This window comes from Betta splendens, chromosome 4, assembly GCF_900634795.4.
Source record: "Betta splendens chromosome 4, fBetSpl5.4, whole genome shotgun sequence".
NCBI lineage: Eukaryota > Metazoa > Chordata > Actinopteri > Anabantiformes > Osphronemidae > Betta > Betta splendens.
In genome coordinates, this window is record NC_040884.2 from 19,717,157 (window position 1) to 19,741,226 (window position 24,070).

Here is a 24,070-nt window from a genome sequence, read left to right on the forward strand (position 1 = left end):
ATGGTGCTGGTTATCAATACAGCATCCAGTAAACAGGCTTAAAACAATCACAGCTTTAAACATAAAACTGAGAAAGCAACACGTTTTCAGTCGTTTATTTAAATAAATATTTACATAACTTCGTATAAATCAAATTCCTTACTCAACACATCTGCCTAAATGTGACTGCTTTAACAAGAAGTAAATTATGGGTGGATAACAATGACACTTTAAGTTGGTATGTTGAGACAGAGGTCCATTTCAACCCCTCATGCTGATATCAGAGCAAATATTCCTGTTTGCAGTCAAAGGCTGCACCTGGTCGACATTTACCAACACTTAAATACCATTTAACACCTGAGCTGAAGATCTTGCTCGTGTTTCTTTATAACTTTATAGTATTCATACATCTACAGGATAATTTGATATACACTTTAATTTGTTGTTACTAAAGAGGATGTTCTACAGTAAATCAACAAGGAGCCAAACTCTGCTCTGGACATATGGCTAAAAAGAAAACAAATCAACATTTTAAGTCATTATTATTCATTCAGGCACAAAAAAAGCATTTAATATTAAAATACATCACACATACAGTTTAGGCTATAATGCCCTGCTAAATGGTGTACAGTATATGGCTCAGCCTGAAAACTGAACAGTCCAGGTGACATGAGTGAAGAAAACCAGAGCTCATATCTGAAATGAGTTCCCTAAAAAATCACCAGGTTGAGATGATTGCCTCGAAACGTTACAGTAAAACGTGACCAGCGCCCGATCGAGCTCAGTGCAGCTGTGACCTCCACGCGTACATGACCATGAAAACCCTTCATAGACACAGATCAGGCGTGAAAACACTGAAGCAGAAACATAAGACGAACCCTAAAATGTTTATTGAATGCAGCTGAATCAACTCGGGAACTCAAAAACAAAGAAAAGCTGTTTTCTATTGCTGTCAGGTCATGCATGTAAACTCTATACTTCTAATAAAACCAAGTGTTTACTTAAAAATGTATAAAGAAAATACTCTTCTTTTTTCAAAATACTATGCAGGGATTAAAGGGTGAATTAATCATTTTTTCAACAACACCTTGTTGTTTTCATCCTGAGATTTAAACCAATGTTTATCCTCTCTTAGGAGTAATTTACAGTTTTTTGTATAGTTACGTAGTGAGGACTGTGTCAGTGGGTCCACTTGTTCGGGGACGTCTTGGTTAAATCCAGTTGGACCGTCATACTGTACCAGTTTTGGGCTGGGACGTGCGACTGCCACTCACAAAGTTATAAACCAAAAACTGAGAAGTGCCGAAATAATGCGTGGCAAAGAGTTTCCCATCAGGAGTGGGATCAGAGAACGCGATCTCATCTTTGCTCAGGTACGAGCCATAGATGAAGTTGTTCCTGTTGCCCAAAACAAAAATACACGTTAGGCTCATTTTTGGGTGACGTGTGATCAAACTGTTGCCGCCTGTAGACGTACTGACCTGAGGCACTCCAGCATGCGGGTGGCGATGCCCTGGCGTCTCATGGTGTTGACCACCCAGACGCGGCTGATGCCACAGATGGCTGGTTCTGGTGTGGTGGAGCAGCACCAGGCTCTCTGGCGCTCAAACATCACCTTTTCACGCTCGGAACCTTCCGGCAGGGGCTCCTCGATCACCCTGTACCCCTATGAGCAAACGGGGACGAGTCAGTACAGTCGGACGAAAGCGGGGGTGATGACATCATCAGGCCGTCTCTCACCTCCTGGATGTGCTCTGCTATTAGGCATCCCGTCACTTTCTTGTCGCTGGAGATGAAGAGAAAGGTTTTGGTCTTGGAGGGGGACTTGGTCTCCACCTGCTGGAAGCCTAGGTCATTGTCCACCATCTCCCTGATCTCCTCCACCTGAGGAACAAACATGCTGATGTTTACACTAATACTAAGCCTGGAGCCCACATATTGGGGCTTTAATTTGATATGTAATGTAAGTGTAGGTTACAGGGACTGTGAACGCACCTTCTTCAGAGCATATTTAGGATCATCAGGCAGGACCAGAATGATTTTGCCGTCATGAAACTCAGATAGGATCCTCTCTTTCTTCCATCCCTAAAAAAAGCGAAAAAAAAAAAAAAAAAAAAAAAAACAACAAACAAGGTTTGAGCATTTGTTAAACAACAACAAATGTTTTTATCCATCGCTCTGCTCGTGAGTCATATTCTTCACTCTCTACTGGTAGTACCCCCGAGTAGTACTACTTTAAACATGATTATGTGTGTTTCTTTGTCTCGCTGCAGGGATGCACTCATGAGTCAACACAGACAGCAACACGACACCAGCAGTTTAAGGAAACATCCTCTCACCACGTATCTGACGGCGCTGACGAACTGATTGTGGAAGAGTAAATGCTGAGATTCATCCTCAGGGTTGGCAGCAGAGTAGAGCATCCCACACACACTGCAGGCCACTGCGCCAAAATGCTTTTGTCCCGCATCCTACGAGACACAAGAAAACAGCCCGTTCTCACGCCTCAACACGCTGTTCAAATATAGTCACACTTATTTAAGGAATCGAACAGACATAACCTCACTCTGTAGTGTCTATTCACAAGGCTGATGTCTGCACACATTAAACAAAGCCTATGGTAACAGTATATGTATCTGGTCTGAGCCTAAAGGAAGGAGTTACTTACAATAATGGTCTGTGTGGAATCTTTGTCAGCCTCCTTTAGTTTCTTGACTTCTCTTTGAAGACATGCATCAGAGAGAGGAGTTCCACTGTCTTGTGGTTTAGCTGCTCCGCTGTGATACCAACACACACCAGCTCAGTTTGCATCAAAACGAAAAGTACAACATATCAGATTACTTAAGAGAAACCTCTTACTCCTGACAAGCGTCATCCAGTGTCTTCTCGTCTTTCTTGGATAAATCGGTCTTGCTCTCCAGTGATGGCTCAGCATCGCTCACTGGAAACAAACGTTTCGTCTTTACACACAAATACTAAATCAAGTCATTTGTGAACTAAAAATACACTTTGCACTATATAAAAATTTATTTTAGCTACAGTGTCATCAAAACAGGAACTCAACTAAAGAATCTGAAGATAGAACAAGCTCTGCATTTAGAAACGTGACAACTTGAAGGAAACTTAACATCAAGCAAACTGCAAACAAACACATGCCTGCAGGCTTTTCTTCACGTTGCTGCGTGTCGTCAGGTGCTGTCAGGCTGCTTATGGAGGGAAGCGAAGGGGTGGGAGCTGACGGAGGTGGATCAGCTGTATCCTGAAGAGGAAAGCAAAGAGATAAGATTCGGTTTGATTCAATTAGACTCAATGTGACCGATGATGTCGTGTGCTGTATTTATGTTACCTTGCGTTTCCCATCTTCTAGTGAAGCCTCTTCAGCCTTGGGAGCACCAGACTTGGTGTCAGCTGCGGTCGGTGCAGCCTGCTGGGAGGTCGTGGGAGCAGATGGCTTTGGCTGAGCGGCACCAGCAGCGGCAGGTTTGGACTGACATGGAGCTGAAGCAGCCTTCGACTGCGGCGTCGCGATAGGCGGCTTTAACAGAGGTTTGGCCGATGCCGCTGCTGCTGCGGCGGCCTTTGGCTGGGGCGCTGCTGCAGCGGCGTGCTTTGATTGTGGATTGGTGGAAGAGGCGGGTTTTAACTGGGCTGCAGCTGTAACAGTGGGCTTTGACTGACCTGAGATCTGTCCAGCAGGTGTGGACTGGGCTTTCTGTGGTAACGAGGCGGTGGGTTTGGATGGGTGGGTGAGTCTGGACTGAGCGGAGGGCTGGGGCTGAAGGGGCTGTGCTGGCTGCACGGGCCGGGACTGAGGACTGGGCTTCGCTGGAGCCACTGGCAACGGGTCGTCATCCAGTTCAAAGTCATCGAAGGAATATTTGGGCCGGGGTCTGTATGGCTTGTACTCAACAGGTTTGGGCTTCTGAGCATTGAGCCCGTTGGGCATGGGAGGAGGATTTGCTGGAAGACTCCTCTTGGATGCTGATCTGGTCACTTTTGGGGCAGGACCTGCAGCAGTTGCTGCTTTAGGGGTCGTTGCCTTAGAAGCGGCTGCCTTCTCAGCGGCCGCTTTCTCAGCCTGAGCCTTGCTCTGCCGCGTTACCCTGCGGGTTTCAGTACCGGGAGACTCCGGTTTAGACGCTTCAGGTTCAGGTTGCGTGGGCTCTGACTTTACGTTTTCCGGAGCAACGGGTTCGGTTTTCACGGGCTCCACCTGGACGGGTTCAGCGGTGGGTGTCTCAGCCGTGGGAGCCTCGGCCTTAGGCGTAGCAGGCGCCCTCTCGGTGGCAGGACTGGGTGGAGACGCTTTGGGTGGAGAAGCTGCAGGCGGAGGAGGCGCCGTCGCCGTGGAGCCCGCTAAGAATGAGGAGGCGGCGGAGAACGGCGCCTGCCAGTCCATGTCTGAGAACATCTGGTTCACTTGGTCAGACTTCAGCTTCTTGACACGAGCCCAGGACATCTTCTCCCTCTGCAGCTCAACCTGTCTCAGTCTCTGATATCTAGTCAGCTTCTTCTTCTCGTGGGTTTTCAGCGGCACTGACACCTGAGAGATGAAGAAGCGTCTTTTCGGAGGCTCTGGAGCAGCTTTGGGCTCAGCTGAGGCTGCCGTTGAGGGCTGGGGGTCCGGGGCGGTGGATGGCGCCTCTGTGGGCGTCACTGAAGCGGGCCGCTGCTCTGGCCCGGCGGGGGGGTCCAGCTTGGCATCCTCGGCCTCCTGCTTGGTATCAGGTGGATCCTCCTTCTTGCTGGCTTCACCCTCGGCGGCGGCCGCTGTTGCCGCTGCGGCTGCAGCTGCTGCAGCTGCCGCCGCCTGCTTCTCCTCCTCGATCCTCTTCAGCAACATGCTGTCCGTGGCGATGTCCTCCGCGATCTCCTGACACAGCGCTAAGAGGTTCAGCTGCTGTCTGTTGGCCGTCCTCTTCGACTCCGCCGCCTTTTGCTCGGCCAGAGCCGCCAGACGAGCTTTGGTCCTGGCCTGCGTGTTCATTTCTTGCTTCTTGGGTTTTTCGGCCTCCTCTGCTACGACAACCTCCCGACCGATCTGCATGTCCTCCATAATCTGCACCTCCTGGACGTCCAGGCTGGTTTCCGTCTCCATCGCCACGGCAACAGGGTTCTCCTCTGCGACCTGGGCATGAGAGGCCGCCACATCCGCCACGTCAGACGACGGCTGCTGAGCGTCCTCCCCTGTTGATGTGTCTGTCGTGACTTGGCTCCCACTGCCCTCATCTCCACTTTTCTCTGTTGCTTCTCTGACCTCCTCTTCTGACTCAGCGAGAACAGTCTGTTCAGGTTGTTGGAAACCATTTAAGAGCTTTTGATTTTCCACCTCACCTTCTAAAGCACTTTCTGAATTCGCTTCCCCTAAAAGCGAGCACGACAGCCCAGACTCAGTAGCCGCTTGGGTGACAATATCAAACTGAATTTCACCCGGAGCCACCGGTTCCAGAGCCGCCGGTTCCAGAGCCGCCGGTTCCAGAGCCGCCGGTTCCAGAGCCGCCGGTTCCAGAGCCGCCGGTTCCAGAGCCGCCGGTTCCGGAGCCGCCGGTGTCGGAGCCGCCGGTGCCGGAGCCACGTGCTCCTTGGACGCCGAGGCTGCCGGCATCGTGACGCCTCCTGCGTCCTCCTGCGCCGCCTCAGAAGGCTCGGCGGCCCCGGTGCATCCTGGGAGGCCACTCCTTCCACTGTCTTGGGTTGCTGCTTGTCCCCGGCCATCTGGCACGCTGCAGTCATCGCTGGCGACGGCGGGTGCCGTTTGTCTCCCATCCGCAGCGTCGTCATTCTGCTCCGACGCAGGAGGGAGAGAAGCGTCTGCCACGCTGATGGCCTGAACTTCCATTTCACGCGGTTCTTGAAGGCCCTCCTTCACATGCCCCTCGCTGTCACGGGCGCTAGTTTCCGTGCTTTCTTCGCAGGAAGCTTCTTTCATTTCGTGGGTATCTGCGCTCTGTATGTCCAATACAGAAACACCGTCGTGCTTCTCAGACATTTCAAAGGCATCCCTATTATCAGGACTCTCTGGACTACTAATGGGCTCATACACTATCTGGACGTCCTTAGGCTCAGACACCGTCTCCATCTGCTCCTCCGGTGCCTGAACAACATCCGTGTCACTTGGTTGTTCACAAACAAAAACAGGGACTTCTTTGCCTCCACTTATTTCACTATTAGTAACGCTTTCATCAACCTTATCACTACAAATGGCTGCAGCCTCTTTTTTGGCCTCATTAGTCATTTGCCTTCTTGTTTCCGCATCCCAATCAGAATCTACTGTTTCTATTGATCCCCTTATTAGATCCATATCCTCTACTTCTTCGGAGCCTGTCTCGGCCACACATTTGTTGTTTTCCAGACTAGTCATCGGAGTTGTTTCATGAATTACATTTGAGTCAGCACTGTGTTGTTCACAAACATCTTCCATCTTGTGATTCAGCTGTTTGGCTGTTGCTGTTTCTTCAGTTGTTTGATTTACAGCTGGGGCAGTGGCTGTGTCTTCGTTTTCCTCCGCATCCCAACAACTCGTAGTGGCCTGAGCTCTCTGAACATCGGCGGCCATGTTGAGTTCACCTTTCTCCTGGCCTTTCTGAATTTGTATTTCCATTACAGAGTCCGGATCACAAATCTCCTCTTGCGTTACAGCTGTTTCCGCATCAATGTTCATCTGAGTCTCAGCAGCACTGACAGATTGAGTCATAGCTGATTCCATGTTTTCATTATTCTCAGTACAAGCCAAGACTGCAGCTCTTTGAAGTTCAGTGCCTTTGTTACGTTCAGGAACCTCCTGGTTCTCCTGGTTTTGTATTTCCATCATAGATCCTGGGTCACAACTGTTCTCTGGTGTTGCTGTTTTTTCTAGTTCTTTTTCTATTTGTGACTCAGTGTGTTCAAGGTACTGAGAATCAATCTCCTCATTTTCTTTCTCTTCAGTACCAGTAACAACTGCATCCTTTTGAAGTTCAGCGTCTGTGGTATGTTCACTGACCTCCTGGCCTCTGGGATTTTGTGTTCCAGCTGCTGATGGATTAGAAATCTCCTCTGGTGTTGTTGTTGCTGTCGTCTGTGTTTCTCTCTCTACTAGACTCTCAACAGCACCGACAAATTGTGAGACAATCTCATTCTCCTTTGCAGGAATCCGTAGACTGGCTTCAACCTCTTCTGATGTGTCTACGGTCGGCTCAGCGTCTTGTGTTTCTACTGCAGGGGCTGAAACAACAAGCTCATTTTTCATTCCCTCACTCTCTCGCATATTGTCTTCATGGCCACCCTGGCTCTCTGGGGCCTGTATTACTACTGTGGGTGCTCTGCTGGAAATCTCCAGTGATGTAGCTGCAGTCTCCATTTTCACTTCCCTTGGGTTCTCCTGACTTAGTACCATCGCTGAGGATGCTGGATTAGCAACATCTATGCATGACATAACATGTTTTTCCAATTGCATTGGATTCTCTGATACAGTCACAAAACAGTTGCCCTTCTTGTCCTCTTCCAAACTTTTACAGCTTTCAGTGTTTAGCTCCTGATGGGCGTCTTCCCATGCTCTCGCTTTAGCCTTGTCTTCCTGGGATTCCTCTTCTTTTTCAACGGTAGGCGATGTGTCAGAAGCCTCCTCTGATATCTGTGCAGTTCTTATGTCCATTTCTGTTTCACTTGCTTGCTCATCCACCAATGGGGTAGAGCTGTAGGTCTGTAGTTCCATTTCAGTGTGACTACCTGTTGCAGCTACAGCTTCAAAGCTCAGCTCGTTTTCCTGTTTAGTTTCACTGTCGTCATCAGGTTGGTCAGACATGATCGGGCCGCTGTCTTGTGGAATTCCCAGTTGTTGCATTTCTACTGTAGGTGATGCCCTGGCAGCCTCCTCTGGGGTTGTTGCTGTCTGCATGTCCTCTCCTATTTGACTCATTTGAATCTCTACCGAAGGAGCCGCGTCAGAAATCCCTGATGCTAGTGTAATCTGCATTTCCATCTCAATTTGTCGCTCCGGTGTAGCAACGGCCTGTAAAGTTATCTTGTTATGATCTATAACTTTTTCTTCGACTTTGTTATCATTGTGAAATTCATCAGAAGTGTCGGATGTGTTAGAAATCTCCTCGGATGACTTTAAAGTCTGTATGGTCACATGTATTTTATTTTTCTGTTCGTCTACTGATGTGTTTGTGTTGAAAATCTCTGATGTTGATGTAGTTTGTGGTTTCATCTCCGTTTCGCACCCTGGTGTAGACATGGGTTCAAAATTCTCCTCATTTCTAGTAATAACTAATTTCAAATCATCACTTTTACAGTCTTCCTTAACTTCATCAGACACATCCGTGGCTTGTTCCCTACCTTCCTGAGTTGTGTGGTTTTCTAATTCGACTGTAGGGGACGTGTTGGAAGTCTCCTCAGGTGTTTTTACATCCACTCCTACTTCACAAGCTCGCATCTCCACTGAAGGGGCTGAGTCAGAACTCTCTGATGTTGACGTTGACATTTCAATTTGATTTTCTGATGCAGCCACGGGTTCAAAGATCAGCTGGTTTTTATTTGAGGCGAATTTCAAATCATCAACTTTGGCCTCGTGTAACTCTTGTGAGATCTCTGTATTGTGCTCACACACTTCCACACTCCCCTGTATCGCCACTGCAGGTGCTGGGTTAGCGGCCTTCTCTGATGTGGTTGCAGTTTGCATATCCTCTTCATTTAGATTCTGATGAGAAGCAACACTGCCGGCGTCAAACCCACTTTCATCTTCCGTGCTCCGACAATCTGCAGCTGGATGTGAGGGAACTTCACCAGATGGGTCACTGCTGGCGTCACCAACTTCAGGACTCTCCTGAGGTTTTATTCCCATTTCCGGTGGTGGATTTAAAACTACTGATGGGGTTATAGCTTGAGTTTCTATTTTGCTTGGACACTTCGGTGCACTAGCACTTTCAGGGTTCTCGTTCTCAGTTTCTATCACATCTCCACAAATATCCGTTGATATTTCTGCAGTCAATTCTTCAAAGTCTTGCTCTTTCTGAGTTTCCACATCAGGGTTTGGCTGAAAAATTGCTGATGGCTTAGTCTCCATTTCCACCACCTTACAATTTTCCATCATATCGCTGTGAATATCAATAATTTCTTTGCTTCTTTGCATCTCCACACTGGCAACTGGCTGAGATGCCTCTGACGTTAAAGTAGACAGCATTTCCCTCATTTCAGTATTTTCATCCAGAATGCCATTATTCAGTTGATCAGAATTATCTGGACTTTTCTGGATTTGTACTGGCTCTCCTGTGGCTGAAGCAGGAATTTCCGTTTGACTATTTGCTGCAGAGGTGCACACAACGTTTGTCTCCCTTTGTTCTTCCATATGTATAGACACTTCAACCGTAGAATCTTCTCTAAATTCAACCATTGTTTCTTTAGTGTGGTCAAATACTCTGTGGTTTTGTCTATCGTGTCTTGGTGCCGAGTCAGACCCCTCCTCTGAAGTTATTTTCGGCTGCGTGTCCAAGTCTGTTTGACCTGCTGAGACCGTGACGCACTCCGAAACCACGTGTTGTTGCTCATAAGCTGCCTCACAATCAGGTGTTAATATTTCAGCACTGCTGTCAGTTGTACCATGGCTTGGTTGAATCTCAACAAAAGATGCAGCACTGGCAGCAGGCTGGGTGGATGAGAACTCTCCTCCCTTTCGTTCACCTACTTCAAGGTTTTCCTCTGACTTTTTAAGTACTTTGTTTACATCACATGAGTTTGTGATGGTGTCTGGCACTTGGTCCTGCATAAGTACAGATTTTGGTTCGTCCTTAAAAGTAACCTGAATTTTGACGCTGATGTCTGTTTCACTCTCTAGATTACTGCCTCCCATCAGGATCTCCTCTGGTGAGGGGTCGGTTTCTTTTGATGCTTTGTCTTTTACACCTACATCTTTGTGCTCCTCTGAGACACTGGCAGCTTCAGGCACTCCTTTAATTTCTGTTTCACACTCAGTAGATTCGGTTTCCTTTGTTTCATTTTCGTGGCCAACATGTGCCTGATTTTCTGGTCTGCAACCTAAAACTGTTTTATCATCTTGTCGTACTTCATTTTCACAACTTCGATCTCTTGTACCAGAACATAGTGTTTTCACTGACAATGTTAGTGTTTCATCTTCTACATCCTTTTGCCCTTCGATTGACTCTGCAATGTCCCTCTTTTCATTTTTCTCAGCCTCAGATGACTTGAAAGACACATCTGCAGCTGCTGCATAGTCTAATGTTTTACTAGACGATGCTAGTGTTTCATTATCTATGAGCTTTTGGCTTTCTACATCTTTAAATGCCTCATGTTTAGCTTCTTCAGGTGCACATTCAAAGCTGATGCTAGCGTTTGTGCTCCTTGTTACATTTTCTTTTGACTCGGCTTGTGTCCTGTTATCTGAGCTTTCTTTTCTCTCCTTTTCAGCGACAAACTCAGCAGACTCTTGTGTCTCATTTGGATACGCTATATCTTGAACACTTGGTGAATCTGAAAACCTACCATAGTTGTGGTCCATCTGTACAGGGTCCCCGGAAGCAGGCGGTAAGCCTTGGATTTTCTCCTGCAGGTCCGATGATGACTCTTCAGCCTTGCGTTTTGCACGGTTTGAGTACTTTCTGATGCACCGGGACTTGTCGTCATCATCTCTCTCTCTAAAAAGATCAATCTTACTCCCATCACTACTCAGCTCATCATCAGAGTCTGTGGATGCTGATCGTTTCAGCGAAGCTTTGGAGTTAACTTTTTGTGAGGGAGCTTCTCCACAGGAGGCACTTGTGGCATTCAGGAGCTTGGCTTTTTTGACAGGTGGGTCAGAATCTGAGTCCTTTTCAGGGGAATTCTCTTTAGAAGACTTTGCTGGTTTATTCCCATCTTCCGCTGAACCAGGCAGTTGTTGCTTAGTCCGTGGGGCTGCTGTCGTTTCTTGCATATTTCCTGTTATAAGCGATTTAGCTGCTGTAGTTTTGGATGGCAGATCCTGCCCGTCTGCATCCAACTTCGTCACCTTAGGCTCAGAATCATGAGGATCCAGTCCTCTTTTAGGGGCCGGCATTCTGTCGAAACAAACAAAAACAAATCAATTACAATAAACATGATGAAGTCAGCATGGCGTGTAACTTCAGCCAAAACACTTTTAATTACCCTGGCTGGGATGGACAAACTGTCCCTAGCATCTTGTGTTTGCCCTTCTCTCTAGAGTAAAGTAATAAATATTAAAGAATTAATAACATGGGTTCAAATTGTATCACATAATTTAGCAATATGCATTAGGTTTCAAATTCAAGGTTAGTATTTTATTAGTCTGAACTATATTGTGCATCCAAATGCATGAACTATTACCTGGTTTTCCTACAAGCAACACGGCAGCTAACGTTGGACACAAACACTGATAAAACGCAGTTAAACTAGATGACTACGGAGCAACACGACACACGATCCACATGTACTCATGCACAAATTATCTACTGATGGCGTAGCAGTCGACAGAGATCGCTGTGCAGACAGTCAGAAATATTCAAGACATGTAGCCGAGAGTAGCTGCTGTGCTAGCTGAAGTCCACGGTGATGGGCGCTAACGCTAGCAGCAGCCAACTCGCAACAAATGAGCGAAACCAGAATCGCTGCTCAAATCAGCCAAAAGAGGAGCCAGAGCCACCGGGCGGAAAGTTTACACAGCGCTCAGACCCGTACGAAATGCAGCGAAGACACAAAGGCACGACACTCGTCAATGAAACTCACTTTTTATGTTTCTCAACAACAGCTGTTTTTTTCCTGTGAATAAAAATTAACTGTACTTCCGGAGAGACGCGGCGGATGTGACGTCACAGTCCTCCAGACCGCCTGAAGATCGAGATTTATTATTAGACTATTTACGTTTTGTTTACTTAATAAAACATATTTAATATAGAATTTTCCGATTTTGCAAATGGTATTTATATTCCACTTTTACATCATCAGCAGTAGTTTATTATAATAAATTAGGAGTATTTCAGATTTACCCATATATGATGGAGCAAAGTAATACTGAATTTGACTTATTCCCTCATAAATCTGCACATTGAGCCCAGAATCTCTAAAAATAAAATATATGCTTATTATTATCATTTGTATTAATATGGAAATTTATGGTTATCTTTTACAGCAACTGTATAAGAAAACACTGGCTGGTATGGAAACAAGTGACACATTTATATATACTGTAATTGATTTTGGAGGATTTTCTTTGCATTTCTTTTCTTGCAAGAGTTTTACAAATCACAAAATATACTTGACTTTTATTAAAGCGACATCGCCGTGAATAAAAACAAAAGTAGACAGTTAAACCTCTAAGTCCCAAACCACAGTTTCAAAGAGATTTTAATTTTTAGACACCAAATCACATTAGTAACAAACACAAGCGCAGCACTTTACAGCTGTTAGATTTAAATATACAGACAATCCAATATATATATTTAGCATTTTTGCAAGTGTACATTTCAGTGACTGAGGGAAAGTGATTTTTATTGATCAGTGCAGCTCGCGTAAAAGTAAAAGCAACAGGGGGGGATAAAAGCATCAATAATAGCTTGTAAACACATGAATTCTTGTTATTTTTTCATCTCAAGTATTCCACTTCCTGGCCCGCGCCTCTTCGCACTGCAGATGTTACAAAACTGCATTCCAGGAAACTAAAACAAAAAAAAGTCAGAAATACTAAGAAGTGCTGCAAAGATGTAAAGTTCCATAATTTGTTGTTACTTACTGTCCCTGGAGATGGCAAACATTCTTTATGAAACATGTGTCTGCAGTGAAACACTACAACGCTGAAGGTTTTGGCCATGTCTGAAACACAGATGTGGAGGCTTACAGCACTGAGCACTAAACATCTGTCAAATTCATTATTAACATCTGGAGATCTTACCTGAAGGTAAGATTGTAGCATGACAAGATTCACAAATGTTCTCCTCTGAAAAGACAAGCAACAACAACATTCTGGAGTTCAGTTCTAGAAGTCATAATCAACACAGCTTTTGCACGATCAATGATAACTGTGAACCCACCATCAACCCTAACTCCTCTCATCTGTGTTCTGTGCATTTTCTGTAGCAACGAAAGTGAGTCGGCCACAAGGATCTTCTTACAGCCTTCCCTCAATAGGATCTAAGAATTAAAATTGAAATGGATTATTTATTATGAAACTCATGTTTGCTCTAGATCATACAGATTTCAAGTAAGCCAAATGCATCCACCTGTAGATTGTAGTCCTGAAGGATTTTTACTAGGGAATCTCTTAAGTTTGGGATCTCCATCCCCTCCTTTATGCGATTGATGAGCAGGATGGGATCAACGTGCGTACCAATGTTATTAAGGAGGCCAGTGATGAACGCTACACAAACACAGACGAAAAAGGTTTGTTAGAACATGCAGTAAAAAGGATAAAGTCAATATTAAGGTTAGGAGTCAAAAGAAGGCTTTCGTACGTGGCTTATCAATAGAGTAAGAGATGAGATCCTCCCACAGCTCTGCATCGTCCTGCTCTTTAGCAAACTCTATGGCTTTGCCCACGTCTTCCAACTCCTCCATGATCATCTGCAGTGCACGTCTGCAGTTACCCATCCTGCCTGCGAGCCACATACAGTACAACTGGTTAATCTCCCTTAATCTGTTCAGATAAATTAAAATGAGGCATTTATTTCTTACTAAGCAGGAAGACAGTCTCCTCCACAAAGTTCCTCTGCTGACAAATCTCAAGAGCCTGAGTGGCAAAGACAGAAATGATTAGATAATTCATAAGCTGTAGTGTTGAAAAAGTGAAAAGCGAGTGTGATGGAAAATCATGCAATCATTGCACCTTTTCAAGAGGGCAGTGAGTGCTGTCTCTCAGAAAAGGTAATAGATTTGGTCGGTCATATTCTGCATAAAGGCCGATCTGCCTCTCATGGTACTTTTGGCCCTTGTGGTGGTCCCGCTTGAATAGTTTATGGAGGTACTGTGGAAAAAAAGACCAGTCAAACACCAACGTAAATTATTAGAATTGTGAGCATTTATTTGACCATATTTAAAGTTATGCACAAGTTAACTCACCACATGCAGAAGTTCAGGCCTGTCTGCTAGTTCCTCCACCACTTTATCAGTCTGTCAACAGAGCAAACAATGCTTTCAGTAAATAGTGTAGATCCATCAGGACATGTAGAAGAGGTGATGGGTGAAAGTTACACTCACTGATATTTTGTCTTCATTGTCAAGAAGCATGTCAACAGCTTTCTAGCAGCAGAAAGAAGGACAAATAATTAGCTGGTGAACCGTGTGCATCACACGCGTGTTAATTAAGAGAGTAAATTGATAGGGATAAAGCAGATCTTTCAGTTTTTTACTTCTTTGTCAAAGTCCATGAGGAGGACGATCTTGTCTTCAATGGATGAGAAGAGATTGTGTTTGTGGATCAGTTGGTAAACATCTTTGTGTCTCAGTCTCAGGTAGATTTCTAAGGCTCTGTCATAGCGCTGGTCATAGGTGTACCTGCACCAAACATAAAAAGGTTAGATTGATGTCGAATAAAATAAATGCACAAAACACCAATTTTCTCATTTTGTCCCTATGTAGCATCCTGTAATCTAATATTTTACTTGGTATAAATGGATAAATACTGGAAAGCATATGCTGAAATCACTCACAGCTCAGCCAGTGTAGTGAGCAAGGTGCTGTTCGTGGGGTCTTTCTTCAGGTGATCGTTCACGGCCTGAACAATAGCCATGTTGTTGTAAAGTTCTCCGGGCCATTCTCGGATCAATGTGGCAAAACCCTGAGGAGAGAAAAGAAAGTGAGGTGTATTTTTAGCTGACATTTACCATCGAATAGAGCGGAGAGCAAAACAGGAGACGTGAAAGATATGATCACTACCTCATAATCAGTTTTGAGGAAGTCATGCAAAATCATTTCATAAATGGCAGGTCTGAGACGCAGATCTCCTCGGGGCAAATACTGACTGATGGCCTGGATTGAACAAGGCAAAGCATACTTCATCACAATTTTATAACAACAATCTTGTTAATCCTGGCATTAAAGTACAGGAGACATTTTGGTTAAAAGCTACTCTGACATACTTTCAACTGCCCAATGGTCTTGAACCTGTAGACTTCATTTTCCCATAGTTCCATGTTTTTCCCAAGAACCTTCTGACACTTCCTGCAGTAGAACAAACAGCGCATCAGTTCTCTAGAAATGCAAATGTCTCAGTTTTGAATAAAAGCGTTGCCCTTCATCACACACAGAAGTGATTGCGACAAAATTACCTCGCAGCCATGTCGTACTCTCCTTTCTTCACTAAGTGATTGATGTAGTCCATCCCAATTTTCTGCACATCATGTCGCTTGATGTTTTTGAAGCTGATCTCTGCAGCCATCAGTGCCTCCTGTGGCATTAAATCACAACAGCAGGAAACTGAATTAAACTCTGACACTGTCGATTGTAACCTTTTGTAACATTCGTGCAATTCACAAACACAAACCTCATATTTCTCCTTTTCAAGCAGCCAGTCGATGTGGTCATCCTGGTCTCGCTCTTTGGCCACAACGATGTCTTTGGGACTGATGATGTAGAAGAGCGATTCGCCCTCTGAATGCTCTGTTATTAAAAAAAACATTTATGTCTCCGTGCACTGTACATTAAAGATGACATTTGGTCATCAATGCATAATGAAATCAGAACACGGTGACATTTCTGTTAGAGTCTCACCCAGGCGGTAGTCTCTGCACTCATTGTCTTGGTATTTACGCACAGTCAAGGCGTCTGAGGAGATTTCCTCACAGCTCTCAGGGAGTGGCTGGATGATGTCAAGACGAGGCCGAGCACGAAAGGCCTCATCCTGCACACAGTTAGTAAACAATGAACTAATGGTACATTACACAGACCACCTGTAACCTCATTACAATGTAGTCCAGCACCTTCTACTTTGACCTAATTGAACAAAATAAGACTATACTGGCCTAATAAAGTGGCCACTCACCATGTGATCCTTCACAAAGTACAGGGTGACCAGTTGATCTGCCAGTGGTGCCAGGCCACTGATGTAAAACTCAGTCTCAAACGCTGACACTGTGACAAAAGAAACCCAACTCTTTGAACGAGTCTAATCAGTTTAAGTTTGCTTTTACAATTTGTTGTTTTACTAGCTGCATTTCATACCGATTTCCACATAACGGCTTGGCAGGTCTCTCATTTCCGTGGCATTTCGCTCTTTGACGACACAAATCTGAGAAGAAATCGGATCATTGCAGTGAAAAGAGCACAAAAGCTAAAAGACTGATTAATTTAAAAAAAAAAAACTAAATAAAGCAAACCTTAATGGAAGTACCCCACCCAACAATGAGGGTGGTGTTGTCTTTCCAACACAGGCTACACGGGTACATGTCAGGCCTCAGACTGACATTATCTCGCAGCACATTTGTGATGCGCTGTTTTGTACTGAAATCATAGATTTTAACTCCCTAAATGAGACAAAAGCTAAATCATTAAGTTTGCACTGACTTTTGTTGGTTTGATCATCATTTTGTTGTGAGCGATCACTCACCACGTTGTTGGCCCAGGCGATGAGATTAGCTCTCCACTGGATGTTCGAGATGGTGCCCTCGCCCTCATGTAGAACAGACATCTTCCAGCGATTCAACCAGTTCCTCTCGTAAAGAAGCAGCTTAAAAAAAAAGGAGTGAGAAGGAAATTTAATAACATCTGCAACAGCAGATTGGGAGTGCAAGTTGTCTCCTTCACCTATAGAGGGCAGTAGATGACCAGAAGATTACAGGAGCATAATCTGACGAGGATGAAGCAAACTTATAACTAATTATAAGGTTGTACGTGGTGATGAATCATAAATGCGACTACATAAGTTGCTCTTTCTTCATTAGTGGTTGAACAACAATAATCAAATGGTCGACACAAAGTGGACAATCACTGACGGAGCAGTGAGTGATGGAGAAGGATTTTTACCACAATACTGTACAATATGGCAACGACGCAGTAGGAGAGCGGCTTCATACTCCGCACGTTAATGCTCGGGCCTTGTGCTGTACATGCTGCAGAGAACGAAGCCTGTTGTTCACATTCCCTCCATTGTCGCTGCCCTCACTACATACACTAAACTAATACAAAAGAAAAAGACCCAGAAAGTTGTATTATTACCACGGAGGCTGATGGAAGGTTGTAGCGGCTCTTTAATTCAGCAGTTGGGCTATTTTAATAAACAGTTTGCTCTACAAAGAGATGATATGACAAAAGAACCGTGGAGACAAAATTGAATTTCCTTTGACAGGATGTGGCCCCCTTTGAGGCTTATTGATTTTCATCACAGGCACCTTGTGGAGGCCTTCACAACCTGGAACCGAGAGGAATCAGCGCCAATTGAAAGAAAATGGCAAAGTAACACTAACAATGGGGTTTCATAAAAAAGTTGTTTTCCCCTCACCCACGTTGTATAAATGTCAGTATATTTATGGATGGCTGTGCAATGTAAGTCCACAGTGACACACCTACCAGAGACAACTTTTACTCTGTATTGTACTGCACTTGGAAGTCCTAAGACTTTGTAGCCCCCTGATAATGACATCTATTTACTGCGCTTGTGAAGCATTGCTTTTCAAACAGTCGAGCAAACAGCACTTTGTGAAAATGGGCCGATCTTCCAAGAGCACTCCCGCAACAAGACAGAAAACTAAGAGCCTTTCACACCAGACGTGGGCCTGTGCTTTGAATTCAGTCGTGCAAAAGCAAAAAGGGGTTTGTAGGAGTTGGTTTCGACCAGACACGTTCGGGATAAAAACTTGTGGCAGGAAATGGCTCAAACTGTACATAATAACTGCATGTGAGGCCTACCTTGTTCCCGCCAGTCACAAACTGTTTGTAGTTTGATCTTGTAAACTGAGGGTGTAAAGCAACCACCTAAAAACACAATACACAGGTCAGAGATTAGAATAGTTAATAATGCAACATTCATGCTGAGGTACTGAGAGTTTACAGAAGCACTTACTTTAATGGGACAGTCGAAGTTCTCATGAAAGCCCTCCCTTGTATAGAGGCCAAACACTTGAACCTGAAACAGCGAGCAAAAGGTGAATAACTCTAAATTTCCTCTTTAATTGCTGCCTCTGCAACAATCGCAGGCCAGCGGGGGGAATTGTGTTCAGCAAAGACTTTGATTGGCTCCCCACTTGTCCGCTGGGTCACCAATTAGTGGACAAGATGATTCTTTGAACCCTGCAGGGTTTAGAAACAGGAGTCCTAATCTTGGACGAGACCACAGCCTCATCAGAGTACATGACACCCATGTTTCCTCCTCTGACCCAGAAAGAAAGCAGTTTTTTAAGAGGTGGAGCAATATAAAACAAGATTCTATCTCTTTTTTTTGAGCCACACCAGTGATTACGGATTAAGTTAGATTTCAAAGGATTAACAGGCAAGTGAATTGGTTGAGGGCAAACAATTGCTGTAGCATTGATTTTAATTGTCTCCACTGCTTTTTGTATGACAAGATCTATTTTGGGGGGGACTAGGGTGTCAGAGGTGTGGTGAGGGGGTGATATCAGGGAGCATATCTGAACAGCAAAATCCATGAAGGATGGTGGTAATGATGATAAGAGACAAGATAACGGCAAGGTGGGGAACATGGAGAAGGTATGCGTAGACGGATGATGCTCGCTGACAGCTGACTGACTGAATCCTTCTTTCTTCACTTCAAAATTGCTACAAGCTTTTTGTAACTCTAAAATTTGGGATTTATGTGTTGATGAAGTGGAGATAAAATTCCAGCTTAATGCCCCAAGTGTGACAGAAGTTCTCCCTAAATGGTTTCCTAAAATTTACAACCACACATCTGAAGTTCCACATCATTAGCATAAAGTTTAACGCCGATAAGGTGAGTGTTATATGAATCTGAGGCTGAATTATGAAAGATGAAGAACCCTGATTTCTTGATTCCTTGCTGCAGACCCAAGGATCAGTAACCCGCCATGATGAGCGGAGAGATCTCACCTTCCCATCCTCGGAGCAGATGCCCACATGCTCTCCACTTTCATCCAGACTGATCTGGTTGATCTTCACTGAACTCTGTGGAGACATAATATCATGGCATCTTTTTTTAGGCAGGTGGATATCTCTGTAGCTGACATTTTACCACACTAAGTGAAACGCTGGGAAAAGTAAAAGGCAAAAGTTTGAGTGTGTAATGGGTGCACGGTCCCACGTGTGTCAATGCATGGAGTGTGGTGTTAACGCTGAGAAGGTCAGAGGTCCCCTCACTGCTGATGCCTTCACATTTTTACGTTTATATGAAAAAAAAGGCAAGAGCTAAAAATTGCAGCAAGGTCAGTTAAGAACCACCCACTGAAAGATCTACTGGCCTCTGAAGAAAGGCAAAACGGCTGCTCTCATCACATATTTACTTCTATGATTAGTTACATCTTTTCCTTTTGCAACATTTGTCATCAGCAATTCCTACAAAGCATCAATGTACTCACAATTTCAAACTTCTGAGTCACATTTCCTTGGATGTCCAGCAGGAACACCTTCCCAAAGTGAGTACCCAGGGCAAGAAACTACAAAGGGACAAATGCGACACAAATTAAACCAGAAGACACTTGAAACCCATTCAAAACTTGGGGAAATCTTGTGCTGATGAAGGCTGTGGCGGAGGATAAAAAATATTTCCTGGAGCTGGAGCGACATGGGCAGAGTGGGGATTGGGTGGGCTTGGAGGCAAAGCTGTGAAATTGCAGGGGGTGGAAAAGCCCTATTTATTAAAGCAGACAGTGTGAAATGGCATTTTTTCCTCAAATTAAAATGCTTAAGCATAATAAATGCACTGCACATCTGACTTCCCCTCATGCTCCCTGTTCAACCCAATCACCTCCCTGCCCAGTACAGAGCTATTATTTCTCCTGAGCAGCAACTGGTTTCCGTGTTCTGAGCTCCAGCAGCAGTGCACATGTTCATACATGTGTGTGTGTTCGCGTGTACGCGGGTCCACTGGGACAAAAAAATTATAGAAACCGGAGGCTTTTGGCATTAGATTAAGTGTGTGTTCTTCCACCCCAGCCCCTTCTCCATTCCCTCCTCCTAATCCCCCTCCCTTCTACACCAGCATGTGGATGTGCGGCGAGCCCACCATGCTTCAGTGCAGTCTATAATGAAATGCTTATATTTACAGGCACAGCTGAGCATGTCAGACAGAGCCCCTGCAATCTCCCCAAATAAAATAACCTAAAATAAATAAATAAAGGGTTCAACCTTGTGAGGTGGAGCGAGTTTTAAAGGGATTTATCAGAATAGAATTGTTCAAATGAAATTCTGATTCAAACGCTTAAAATATAAGGCAACATAAGGCAATATGTGCTGTCGGTGGCTTTAAGGTTGTGGGAGTGTGCAGGGGTGGTGGGGGCTCGCGTGGCCCCACGCGTAGCTGGATGGCAGAAGGTTCACAAGCACAGTAAGACAGTCAGATCACATTCAGACTGTCAGCAAGGCGAGTCTCTTGCTGTGGCACGGCTCGTGTTTTTAAAAAATAAAAAAAGGTGGGGAGACCAAATCCACAAAGTAAAAATAAATAAATGAAAATCAATGGCCGTTAATAAAACATCAGTTGAGGAAACATAACAGGGTGTGACTTTTCCTTTGCTCAGGCGTGCATGGGTGCTGCTGGTGCCACGACCACTAACCATCTCGGCGAGAGTGGCCCTCTTGAAAATATCAGCATTCAAGAAAGTGCGGAGAAATATGGGAAAATGTGTAAGAGAGGGAAGAGAGGGAATAGAAGAAGACAATGGTGCCTGATGCCCTTTGATGTAGCTCCCTGGGAGGACGAAGATGCAGACGAAGGTGAGAAAAGAATGGGCTGCCTTTACACATTGAACAGAGGAGATGGAAACGGACTTTGATGAGAACATCTCTCAAAGAACACGAATTCTCCACCTCAGCCTGTTGGACGTGAAAAGCCCTTGTGGGCGGTGGATCGTAACCTCTACCTTGTCGTGGACGGTCATACAGCTGGCTGCATCCTTCTGGAGGATTTCTGTCACCCCATTGGAGAGTCTCTCATACTTCAGCTTGGGCTCCTCTTCACTGTCCTCCTCCTGGGTGGGAACACACTCTTGTTCATTTGTTTCATTTATGTACACGGGAGAGTGAATATCAGACACACATCATGTGAACATACATTATGGATTACAGCTGACTGATGCACAAAAGTGTTTCCAGTCTACGTGAGTTTACTGGTTTTATAACCACATTGTCCACGATCAAAAGAATGAGCTTTACACGTCCACGCACAACACAAACGGCCTTTTTCTTCATAGTCGCAAATTTGTTTTTCCCGGAAGACTGCACTTATAGATAGATATTTTAGTTTTCACTTTCTTACTGGCAAGGTGCCACTTTCTTCTTGACTTGAACTCAGCATCCCTGAACCACAAGAGGGAGATTCTGTTGTGTTTTATCTAAAATAGAGATGATTAAATACTGAGTAATCCTGGTAAATGAGAGGGTTAATTGTTTATGGTTATTTTGACATTTGTTTTTCTGCCCACAGGTCATACTTAAAAAAAAAGAAAAAAAAGAAAAGCTAAATAAATATTTCACAACACTGTGAAAAACAGCATAAAGTAATTTTTATTTTTCCATCAGTTCCTTCATCCCCAGTGAAATACATGAATTTAGTCTTTTCATAAATTAAATTTAAGGCATTCTACAGTGTTACACTTTCCAGTGTGAGCCAACATTTACGGCCAGTCACAGCCTGAATATTACTCCTAATTCAGTTTATAACCAATGCTGCACAGTTTGTGGCTGCCCAGAGGGTGCATCAACTCAAAACATTGTCTGCCATTATGTGCTACTGGGTTGGAGGTGGGGGACAATAGCGTGGAAAAAATGTTATTTTCAAAAACAATCCTTTTCCACTCAACAACGCCATATCTAGGCTATTTCCTGTGTATTCTGGTTGTGAGATTTCTGATGCGAGGGCATTTGTCATGGGTTTCAAAGGCGTATCAAACAACAAAGGCAAACTTCATCCTCAGAAAGAAACTACCCATTTTCAAACTTTAGCTTTTTCTTTTAAGTTGCTCTTTGCTTTGTCAACTAGCTGAGCTGACCATTGCCATTTTGATACTTTTGGAAGACACAATCCACCACCTAAAGGTGATGGAAACCGGTATATTTAAGGTTATGTATTAGATTTTATAATAATTCTGATCACACTTGAACCTAACCTTCACCTGAGGACATCATTTGTAAAACACGGTTGATATAGCTATGACTCTTCTGAATCATAATTAATAGAAGATCATCGTCACTCTCTTGCTCATTATCGCACCAGCTACTGAGCTACTTGGACAATTCTCTCTGAATATTTGCCATTTGTCTGACTGATCCACTCTACCAATTTACGACAAGATCCCTCTTTCAAATATACAGTCAAGTGTGTGTATATGTATGTTTTATGTGTTCATGCGGATACTGACAATGAAAAAGACTGTTTAACATCTTTCAGTTTCAGGCATGAAGTAAAAACTAGTATGTGCAATTTGTCTAAACATACTGTTTGATGGTTAGGCCAATGCACAACAAAAGATAAAATCCAACCTATTTCTTCATCTCTATGACTCAAGAAAACACCCACAACCCAGCATATTATTGTCCTTACAAGTATGATCTGTCTGAACAATTTCCAAAGGTTGCCAAGAAAATAGCTCCAACTCTTAAAATCCACAATTCTGACAAACTGTTATCTTGCTCATTTCTGTGAGAAGCAGACTGTAAAGCATCCAGGCCATCACTGCCTTCATTCCAGGAAGGCTGCTGTCGAACAGGTAGCAGCAGCAGGCACCAAACAAGCTACAGTATATTGCAGTTTTCAGAGTAAATAAATTCTTGCAGCCACTTGGAGGAGACATATAATTCCACAGACTTGTCCTCATTTTCCTGTGAGCAGTTCTGTCCAGCAGTACTGAACACAACGCACAGTCAGGAAGAAGGATGTAAGAACTACTTCTATGAACAAGTCTGGATTTTTTCTAACTTGCCGCTGCTTTACCGATGCAGTCGTCTACTTCAGCCTAACGCTGATATTTTATTCTTTTCACTGCTTCCTATAAAGACAAACACCCCTTCCTGTCAAACTGATGTGTAAAGCTATATTTTATTTAGCCTACTTGTGATTCTCAGAAGCGTAGGTGTACTGTAAAATGTTGAAGGTCAGTCGTAATATTGATGAATCTGGAGAGCTATCTGTAATTCATGAGTGTTTGACACCTTTCAAAATCTGACAAAGACCCTTGTGGGATCGAGCTGGGTTCATAAAGGATGGCTATGTATTATAGTCCTTTCAGAACGAAGCAAACTTTGTTTCACTTCATGGCTGATTGAACTATGCATACCCCTGATGTCGACGTTGTTGTTGATGCATCTCCAAACTGACATACTGGTGCAACTGTATGACACTTTTAACTCCAAATAAACATTGTTTCACTACTTGTCTTTTGTAGAAGTCAGGAAGGGCTAACTTACCTCGGACTCCTCTGTGGATTCCTCACTCGGTCTTCTTCCCTAATAGCAAAAATACTTTTTCAACAAGCGCACACAATCTAATAACCGCTATTATTGGTAGAACAGAAAGCACAGACTTTGAGTTTCGATGAATTTGCTGTTGATGAAATCAAATGCCCACTGTAATCATGAGTTTTAGCTAGCTACATTTCCCATTAGTGTAGCCCTATTATCATTATCTTTACAATTATTGCATTGTATGTCAAAGAAACAATACCGACTTAAGGAAACAAAAGAAATCTAACAAAACTATAGCTGAAAAAAAGCCTCAGCGCATTTCTCATTTGTTTTAATCCGCAAGAAACGTAAACATTTAGCCGTGCAACGTTAGCATGCTGCACTTACCTCGTCTAGTTCCGCCATTGATGAAGTGTTCAGAGTCCAGTGGGGAAGCTTCAATGTGTATGTGCAAATATTGTGTTTTAAATTATTACTATAGTTCCGCAATTACATTTTTCCTATTTCAAAAACATCCGAAATTCAACAGTGATGTTTGTTGTGGAAGCCTTGTCCTGTCACATGTCACATGACTGAAACAAAG

The 24,070-nt window shown here is 44.0% G+C and overlaps 2 protein-coding genes across 2 annotated transcripts; both read right to left on the reverse strand.

Moving 5' to 3' along the window:
• Positions 1-79: 79 nt before the first annotated feature.
• Positions 80-11,760, reverse strand: LOC114853557 (titin homolog). The gene is made up of 11 exons (XM_029147072.3): positions 11,698-11,760; positions 11,101-11,151; positions 3,326-11,012; positions 3,136-3,238; positions 2,839-2,920; positions 2,648-2,756; positions 2,319-2,450; positions 1,975-2,064; positions 1,720-1,863; positions 1,461-1,645; positions 80-1,377 (listed from the first exon to the last, which is right to left on the reverse strand). The coding sequence occupies exons 2-11, from the start codon at positions 11,130-11,132 to the stop codon at positions 1,209-1,211; spliced, it is 8,733 nt and encodes a 2,910-aa protein (XP_029002905.1). The 5' UTR covers positions 11,133-11,151; positions 11,698-11,760; the 3' UTR covers positions 80-1,208.
• A 537-nt stretch (positions 11,761-12,297) lies between these two features.
• On the reverse strand, positions 12,298-24,044 carry vps41 (VPS41 subunit of HOPS complex). The gene is made up of 28 exons (XM_029148604.3): positions 23,875-24,044; positions 23,491-23,529; positions 20,949-21,056; positions 19,446-19,523; positions 18,961-19,035; positions 17,960-18,022; positions 17,806-17,871; positions 16,508-16,627; positions 16,278-16,424; positions 16,123-16,189; positions 15,944-16,032; positions 15,673-15,802; positions 15,446-15,561; positions 15,231-15,349; positions 15,042-15,123; positions 14,839-14,931; positions 14,613-14,740; positions 14,313-14,457; positions 14,161-14,202; positions 14,023-14,073; positions 13,790-13,927; positions 13,639-13,693; positions 13,419-13,559; positions 13,188-13,324; positions 12,999-13,098; positions 12,860-12,904; positions 12,701-12,780; positions 12,298-12,626 (listed from the first exon to the last, which is right to left on the reverse strand). The coding sequence occupies exons 1-28, from the start codon at positions 23,890-23,892 to the stop codon at positions 12,546-12,548; spliced, it is 2,553 nt and encodes an 850-aa protein (XP_029004437.1). The 5' UTR covers positions 23,893-24,044; the 3' UTR covers positions 12,298-12,545.
• Positions 24,045-24,070: the final 26 nt, after the last annotated feature.

What these genes read in the sequence shown, in the direction of transcription:
- LOC114853557 (XM_029147072.3), bottom strand. Translation starts at nt 11,132, where the DNA reads ATGCTAGGGACAGTTTGTCCATCCCAGCCAGG. An exon ending in ACGTGAAGAAAAGCCTGCAG is followed by an intron (nt 2,921 to 3,135) that starts GCATGTGTTTGT and finishes GTTTGTTTCCAG; the next exon opens with TGAGCGATGCTGAGCCATCA. An exon ending in CGCATGCTGGAGTGCCTCAG is followed by an intron (nt 1,378 to 1,460) that starts GTCAGTACGTCT and finishes TTTGGGCAACAG; the next exon opens with GAACAACTTCATCTATGGCT.
- vps41 (XM_029148604.3), bottom strand. An exon ending in TTGTGACTGGCGGGAACAAG is followed by an intron (nt 16,628 to 17,805) that starts GTAGGCCTCACA and finishes TTTTTTTTTAAG; the next exon opens with CTGCTTCTTTACGAGAGGAA. An exon ending in GTTTGCCATCTCCAGGGACA is followed by an intron (nt 12,627 to 12,700) that starts GTAAGTAACAAC and finishes TTTTTGTTTTAG; the next exon opens with TTTCCTGGAATGCAGTTTTG.